This window comes from Buceros rhinoceros, unplaced genomic scaffold (genome assembly GCF_000710305.1).
Source record: "Buceros rhinoceros silvestris isolate BGI_N320 unplaced genomic scaffold, ASM71030v1 scaffold19366, whole genome shotgun sequence".
NCBI classification, from domain to species: domain Eukaryota; kingdom Metazoa; phylum Chordata; class Aves; order Bucerotiformes; family Bucerotidae; genus Buceros; species Buceros rhinoceros.
In genome coordinates, this window is record NW_010418376.1 from 53,959 (window position 1) to 62,841 (window position 8,883).

Here is an 8,883-nt window from a genome sequence, read left to right on the forward strand (position 1 = left end):
AAGCAAGTTTTCAACCAGCTCAAAACTTGCAAAAGTTGGAATCATAAATGAAATGTGGAATCCCGTTCCTTAGGGCAATCTATTCAGGAGACCTGTGTAAAGCTTATAGATCACAGTCTATACAAATCACTAGCCTACATTCCTGTGAAAAAAAGTTCTGATACTTTCACATGTTTGCTCTGAAAAGGGAACTCCTTTAACCATTTCCAGGTATCCATAAGAAAACAGCAAATAAATGTCAACACTGATCTGTTAGTAAGAGTACTTGCATTCCGGACTTCAATTTTCCTAAGTCCAGTCACTTCTAGTCACAATGGGTGGTGATTTGGCAATTCTTCCACTGCCACAGCTGAAAACACATTCCTTGGTGGATCAAAATGCATTGCAGACTTAATCAAACAACATGTACCACCCGGAGGAGAAAAGCTATTTTGAGTTCATTCACAGCAGTGCTGAACTGCTCGGTGTTACCAGTCTCACTCTCCTTTTGTGATCACAACAGCAATTAACTGAAAGCATGCCCACCTCTATGGAACAAGATGGCACTACAACAGCCTTTGTTTCCAAGACCTATAATGAGTGAAGAGCTACCCATGAGAAAACGGTTATTATTAATAATACGTTCTGAAGTAACTACACTCCAAGATTATGAGATTCAGCTACATGTAACAGAGGAATTTGAAAATAACCACTTTCTAAAAACCAAACTGGACTTAAATTGCAGCAAGCAATTGAGGTCAAGAACTTTTTTTTCTTAAGGTCTAACAGAAAGCATCGTAAAGTAGTGATGCAGACTGACTAGAGAAGTTGCACCACTTCCATCTTCAGAGTTTAACGAACAGATTAGACACACCACTCGCCAAAACATTACAGTTTACTACAATTTGCTCGAGAACCAGGCAATGAAGGTGACCACTGGTCTATTTTCTACAAAAGTCAACAGGAAAATGGAAAGAAAAAGCCCCCACATCCTAAAACACAACCCTTGATCAGAAAAAATGTACACAAATTGTACCCAAAGTCAATAGCTGCAGGTTAACGTTCAGACAACAAGGCACAGCATTCCAAAGAGAGTGTTTTGTCAGCACAGCACTGCGGCCTTTTACTAGCTGAGGATTGTCAATGACTTAAAGCAGCAGCAAGACCCAAGTCCTACACCACACACGGCAAATCACTGGTGCTTGTCAGATGCAGCTGCCAAGAAACCTCTCCTGCTTCAGAAAATAACAGACTAGTCCAGCACGATTTCAGCTGCACAACTGAAATCTTGAAAGGATGCTGATGCTGCAAGAGGTAAGCCCAGGGCATTAAGGAACGAAAGGGCAAGGGGCCAGCCTGAAGGATACTGGAGCACCGTTCCACGGAATACAGATGGTCAGAAATCTTACAGTAGACATTTTTTCATCAAAAAATGCCTGTTCTAACATGTGTCAGAAATCTCCTACTAGATCCTACTAGCTTGCTTTATCTAGCTCTTCGGCAAGCCATCAGTGTCAATCATCCTAAACTGCCCTGACACGTAGCCTATCCTAGGGCTAGAGGCTTCAGGCTTTCAGTCTCACTGGCTTCCAGGCATGATCAACACTCACCCTGCGAAAACCAGCTTCTACAGCAGTCTGCAAGCTATTGAGAAGCTCTCACACCTCTGTACTTCTTGAGTGGAAATGAAAACATGTCATATTTACCTCACAAGCTGTACTGATTTTGCACCAGGCTTAAAAATTCAACCAGTAACTCTCCCCTTACCAACGATTTTCTACTTATGCAAGAAAGCAGCTTAAAGAAACCTACTCAAACTCCCTCAACGCTCCTCTGCCCAGCACTGCTTCTGCTGCAAAACATCCCTTCCTTCTCCCATTTCTCATGTACTCCACTCTACCACCAAGCCCTGTCAGGTTTGCTACCTCACAAGCTGCCACCTCTTTCTAGACAAAGAGAACTATGTGCATGCCTGTTCGATAATCCCTGCCAAAACAAAAAAATAAGGCAGCAGATTTTTTCCTTCCCCTTCCCACAACACTAGAAGTAAAGACTTTGACCTCGAAAAACAACAGATCACGAGCACAGAAATAGCAGCCCCTTAGTCTGTGAGACCTCCATGCCCCCTGTCCACCAGGAAACCCAGCAGAAGGTGCAGGAGTGACAGGGAAGAAACAGGAGTTATCTATAGAACAGGACATTCACATGGAGACAATGCAATTATGCATGTCTCATTTCCTCATGAAACCGGGCTAAAACTCATAAAACATGCAGAACTCTTTGATAATAGAAGTGCTATTTTGAGCTTTTTTTTTTTTTTAATGTTTAAGCCATTCTGCATTTAATTCACATTTTCCCAAGGAAGAAAAATTTTTCGCTCTTCCTTTGCTGCCTGCATGTAGAACTAATCAAGAAAGAATACAGATCTTATACGTTACATGCTGTAAACTTTGAAGAGGAAAAACAAAGCAACATAACCCTCTTCCAAGCTCGATTTGTTCATCAGGGGAAAGTTCAGTAAACGCAGACAGTTACAACAAAGTTATATCATGCAGTAAAAATTACATTTAAGGTGAAGCATGAACTCACCAATCTTCTTTTTGTTAACCATTCTGATGTGACCAACCGTGCGCACGCATGTGTATAGATAACTGTTGAGATTTTCAAAGTTCAAGAGATTTAGGTAATTCTAAGTAAATTCTTCCATTAAAAGAAGAAAAAACAAACAAGTTAAATTCTCTAAAGCTTCATTATTGTGGCATGTAATTCCTCAGCAAGGCAGGAACCTGGTCACTAGCAAGCTAACTGTGGACTAACAGAATTATTTATAACAGATTATTCTTCTCTGCAGTTAGATTACTGCAGTCCACTGATTAGCTTTACCAAGGCCCATTAAATAGAAAATAGTATATGAATTCCAACCGTTCCAGAAAAATCAGTCTCTCTCCTTATCCTCTGTGTGGATGAGGACCATACCAGCAGGCTGCAGCTGCTTCCCCAGAGACCAGGAAGGTAAGAAACACTGCAGATGCTGCATGATCGAGACCTGGGCAAACCTACCTTCAGATACAATCCTGACCACATCATCGATTTCTACAGCCCCTTCCATGCAGGCCACGAACACAGGAGATGGGACATTTTGCCAAAGTATTTAAAACAAAGTTTCTTCACCTCAGCAAAACTCTGAACTTCAGGTTGTCTCGGTCTTTGGAACAGAATGAGGTCTAACAGATACAGACTTCAGCTTCACTCCTACCTAATACAATCAAATCTTAGTAAGAATCCCTGTAGAACATTCATGTAGAACATTTAATACTAGTGGATTAATATACCTGTTTGTGGAGAAGGACACAATTCTTACCTTTTTTCTAGTGTTTTAACAGACCTACTTATTGTTGAAGCATAGAATTAGTCAAATTATCTGAGTAAGCTGTGGTATGAGATTGCAGCACCTTAAATACGGCAGATAAATGTCAGATTGGTGCTGTCATACTGTAACACATTATAAAAAAGGAAATTTACAATACAAAGGGATTTTTTTGTAGCTTATAAAATTGAAAATTGGTGTGAAACGTTAAAAACAATTACAAATAGTCAAACGAGCAATTGTTAATTCTGCGGGTTAAAGGTGACTTTTAATAACGTTAAGTCACAATACACAGAAATACTTCCAGGTGCACTGACTTGACTTTGACATTTTGCCACCATTTTTAGTGAGAATTTGTTTTACTTCATTTACGTACTGTATTTCCCAGCAGACATTACCTGATCAAATAATCATTTCTGGACTTTAACCAATCCAATTGCTCCATTAGAGAAAAATCTAACAATTCTCAAAGAAAAAGAAATCAACAACAGCCTTCTATCAAAATACTAGAATTATTTGAAAAATCTGAAATTGAGTTTGTAATACCAACATGCCTATGGTAAAGTTCTACTAATGTAATCTGAAAACTCACATTTCATGGAGTGCAAGTAGTTACGAATAAACCTTATTTTTAGTAAAATTTTAATAAAAATGACACTTTGCGTTTTCACATTCTGAAGAGTTAAAAATAAACAGAAAAATACAATTTAAACCAACGAAAATCTACAAATTACTACACAAAATGCAGTATCATCTCCAGAAAAACAAGCTTGTGAGTTTTAGCACTTAGGACATTAAATGTGTATTTTCTGAAGGGATACCACTTTATAGACTACGTATCAATAACTGGGCAGTGAATTAACTAAAAAAACCTCCCATGACAATTATGACTCTCATTACTTTTAATTTTGGCTGATAAAAAAATGTAATTTCATAAAGGTACTGAGTTTCTAACAAATCAAATTCAACGTATAACCCTTGAGGTTTCTGCTACAGAACTTTTCAAAATGAGAAGTACAGAAAACTTCTTTTTAAGGAAATAAGCCTGAGAAGAGATAAGTTACAGTTTTACAAAACTGTATTTATGAACACCCAAGCACTCTGGATGTTTAAAGTTATTTCAAAATTATACATATGGCAATCGCTGTGTAACTGATACAGATGTTTTAGAGAGGAAATAGTTTGGCAGAAGCTGAACTCATGGAATGTTCAATTTCAACTTGCACTTCTATTTGAAATACGCAAGCACATTCTGATATGCAAAAGGAAATGACACATTTTTACTTTTAAAAATATGGGATATCAAACTACACAGATGAAAAATTTAAAATGCCCGTTCAGCCAGACCCTTAACTACTGTTCAGGTCAGTTGGCAGACAATGCATTTGACTGCCTGAGTTGTAAAAAGATGTTGATTCACTAGTTTCATGTATGGATTAATCTGATCCTACTAGCATTTCAGATTGGGTGATCACTGTGACACACCTGGAGGCTAACTTAATTCATATCTTGGATGCATTTCTGATAAAACAGATATGAACCTAATGCATTTTATTTAATGTAGTGCAAGCTAATGCAAGCCCTCTATTTTATACCACGACCTTTAAAAAGCTATTTATTGATTTGAAAGCCAGCCCAAAGAACAGACATCAGGTCACAAAGTAATCTGACATCAATACAACTACAGTAGTCGTACTGGAGAAGTGACAGGAAAATACTCCAAATTGAACACTGACAGCTTCTACTGATGTAATGCTTCAGCATCATACAGTTACTCTTAAAAGGGGACTGTGTGAAAGTTCTGATCCTATTTCTAATCAAGAGGAAAAAGCCCCACCACCACCATTTTAAGGTATTATGCAGAAACACTACTGAAGCGCTCAAACTGTTTTTACAATTCATTTGAACCAATGTCTCTGAAGAGGTGAAATATCCTGGTCTGGAGGATGAACGGTCCACCAAGCTGATGTTAAAAACTTCGTTACGTCAACCTAAGAGTATACTGTATGATTAGTAGAAAATCTTTAGCAGACACAAAAAAAATGAAAGATGAAACTGCAGCAAAGAGCATGGCAAACCTGAGAGATCTATTAGTGCATAAATCTGCTTAAAAACTAAAAAGATAGAAAGAGAGAGCTAACAAACTACAATAAAGTTATGTCTTTAAAGCAGTAAGTTTTAACAGGGTGGGAAATGTTTAATATGCACATATGCCTGCAAAGGGGTCACTATCTTTCGTAAAATAAAGAGCTGGTATTTTTCACAGCATCAGATTTATGGTAAAAAGCTATAAATTGTATTTTTTAATATTATGCTTTTCCCACCCTGGCAGAGAATAAACATGAATTTAGAAGCACAGTAGAAGGGAAAAACAAAGAAGAGGAGAGAGAGAAAGCAGCAGAGAAAGACAGAAAAGGTGAATACAGAGCTACAGAAGTGTTTATTGAGCATGCTACAGAGGTAAGCAGAGTACACACAAAATGAAATTAAACAACCATCAAACCTCCCAACTTTGTTAGAAAATTAATTTTTAATTGTGCCACTTTCAAACTATACTGAATTTTACAATTCTAAAGATGTAAAAACTCAACTAATAGAAAATATACATGACCTTTTTCTTTTCTACATAGATAACAGAATCTATGAATCTTGAAACAAAGTACATCAATTTCAAGAAGTATTGGTCATTTAAACAGAATCAAGGTAACAGTTCAGACTGACACAGAACTGCTTTCAAATTAACTGGATCTGTAGATTCTGAGCCATGTTTATAGTAAAGTCAGATCAATTTCTAAATACAAAATATTTTGAAGAGATTTATTAAAACTGAATATTACAATGCAAGGTAAATTAAGACTAAAGGCACATAAACTTTGGTCCCTCCTGGTTGTCAGTTTTGGAAAACTGCCACGAAATTTCCTGCAAGCATTTGCAGCAAACTTTCTTCATCGTTGAAATATACATGCACCATTTCCTGAACTAGCTTGACCAGTCTGTACATGCTCAGAAATCCACAACCATATTCCATATCTTAATTACAAACTAAAGATGGCAATATATATTGAAATGCACATAAGTCATGTCAACTTCAAAAACATCTACAAAAAATATTCAGCCACAAACAAGACATTACTTAGTGCTGACATTTATATGATACATCCCACAAGAGTGTGTACAAAAAGGTTAAGATTCCACAATGCTTTTCACATAGGGCTCAAAGTCACGTAAGTCACTTTTTGTCCTTTAAGAAATTAATATTCCATACCTTGTTAATTTTAACTAATGCCTACATTCATAACTGAATCTAGACCAGAACCATAAAATAAAAAAGGCCTTTTAAAAAAAAGAGCACAAAGAAAAAAGTAGCAGAAATCAAATAAACCCATTTTACTCTCAGTGTAATGCATCTTATCCAATTAAAAAGAAAGAATAAGTGACAAGCCAGCTGATAAATCTATCAAGCAGGAGAAACAAAAGCTTAACCTTTTTACACACCCCTGCCTAAACATATTTAAATTATCATGTAACAATGTGCCCCAGACAACCAAATTTGCTTTTCCTAGTTATGCAATTCCAGCAGAACTAGTTTTCCTTTTTAAGGCACGTATGTTAACTAAGTTGAAAAACTGTGGTATTAACTTGAAATCTTTTAAACAAAAAGATGTTTTCTCTAAACAACAGTTGAACAACAGCAGATAGCATCACTGCTTTTTAATTTTTTTGTTTGTTTGTTTTTAAACAACTGCGGAATGATAACAGCATGGAAAAAAATAATAAAAAAACAACAGAAGACAAACTCTGGTCCCCACTTTCCTGAACAGTCAATAGGTGACAACACCGAACAATTCAATCCACCCTCATTTTCAATCTGCATTTTAAATAGTTGACTTGGAGAAAGAAACTCTCAGATGATGATTTTCTCCCAGATTGTAATTGTGAAGATCAATCAAAGCCTGAATAGCTTCTTCTACTGTTGACATCTGAAGAAGTGCCATCTTGTGATCTCTTCTGAAACAAAATAATGGCATTAGGAAGTTGAACACTACAGGGGTTGCCCCTAATGTTTGCTATCCTCTATACACTTTTCCCTAAGACATGCTGCAAAAATGCACTCATGCAGTCTTTTGTTAGAGCTATGTACAGAAAAGTTACTTACTGAAAAAATTTAAATGCTTTCACAGTGCCTCCAGTGTTAGCAAACAATGTGCGTAGATCCTCCTCTGCTACTGATGGTCTACAGACAGAAAGAAAATAAGCATAAGCAAGAAATTATTAGTCTATTCAGTGTGTTGTGATTCAGTCATACAGTAATAACACTGGCTTACTCACAGCCAACACTTACGGAATATTGGACAGATGAAGTGTTGCAGAAGGAGGGAATATATTTTGAAAGTTTTTTGAACCAGGCTTTTTGAAGCGATGCAGAGGTGAATTACCGAAATCTTTAGTCAGCCCTTGGTCATCAAGTCCCTCTCGAGGTAGTTGTACTGTCTGATGTTTAGAAAGGGTTACCCGAATAATCTTTCCGTACATTTTTTGTCCATTAAGATGGCTCATGGCTGAAAACGACAAGAAGTTTACTCAGTTCAGTGTTACTTTTCAGTAGTCTGTGGCACATTACACAAGCAAACAAGAACACCCAAGCAAATCAAAGGAACAATGGGCTAAAAGACTGGAATCAAGAACTAGGTCTGTAGAATCTACATGAGTAATTTTATTTAAAGACCATCACATGTGATTTTATGATATTGTGTAGATCTTCTGCAATACAAGTACACGTGGTAAGACTTTGGATCTTGTGAGTAACCAGGACACAAGACAAACAGACAAATGTAAACACGTTAGTTCACCTGATCTTACACAGCATAATTTTGAGTACTTAGACTAACGGGAATATAAACAGGAAATTTATCTTACCCAGCTGTGACTGGTTTCCATCAGCCATCTGTATAAGAGCACTGTCTTTCTTATTGTATAAAATCTTCACACGCTGCACATCACCATAAACACCTTTTCAAAGTCAAAGGTAACCCAAAAGAGAAAGTTCATTTTAAAGCCAGTCACCTAAGTAACATACTTTGACATATCAATGGAACATTCAGACAGCAACAAGATCACTCACTCAAACTCAACACTCTCACAAATGAATAAAGGAGATAAAGAATTTGAATAGTGAATTTTGAAAAGAATAATTTCTGATAAACCCTCAAAGCTATGTGAATGATATTAAATTAAAGACCATGCAAAATATATTAGCATGCATTAAAAGAAAATCTGTGTCTATGGAGAGTTTTAAACAGCAAAAGAAAAATAGCAAAAGATTTAATATTCAACTTTAAGCCAAAGTGCTAGCTACAAATAAGAATTAAGGTGAAACAAAAAAAAAAAAAAACCAAACCAAAACCAAAATCAAATCAATAATAAAAGTATAGTGCTAACAATAACATACCGAAGAGGGTAAACAGACTTTGGGGCGTAACCATCTTTAGAAGGAGAGAAGAGCAAGCAGCGTAAGACAAGAAGAGAGAAGAGTCGAG

The 8,883-nt window shown here is 36.6% G+C and overlaps 1 protein-coding gene across 4 annotated transcripts in view; it reads right to left on the reverse strand.

Annotated features, from left to right (window-relative positions):
- Positions 1 to 5,857: 5,857 nt before the first annotated feature.
- The window catches only part of PTBP2 (polypyrimidine tract binding protein 2), a 26,727-nt gene continuing 23,701 nt past the window's right edge, over positions 5,858 to 8,883 (reverse strand). For 2 of the 4 annotated variants that reach the window (XM_010138523.1, XM_010138526.1), the window contains 5 exons: positions 8,796 to 8,829; positions 8,264 to 8,356; positions 7,689 to 7,905; positions 7,503 to 7,580; positions 5,858 to 7,354 (listed from right to left, as the gene is read on the reverse strand). In XM_010138523.1, coding sequence (XP_010136825.1) covers positions 7,222 to 7,354; positions 7,503 to 7,580; positions 7,689 to 7,905; positions 8,264 to 8,356; positions 8,796 to 8,829 — 555 coding nt within the window. In that variant the 3' untranslated portion in view covers positions 5,858 to 7,221. The remainder of the gene's footprint in view (positions 7,355 to 7,502; positions 7,581 to 7,688; positions 7,906 to 8,263; positions 8,357 to 8,795; positions 8,830 to 8,883) is intronic. The other 2 variants (XM_010138527.1, XM_010138524.1) reach the window with 1 other exon arrangement.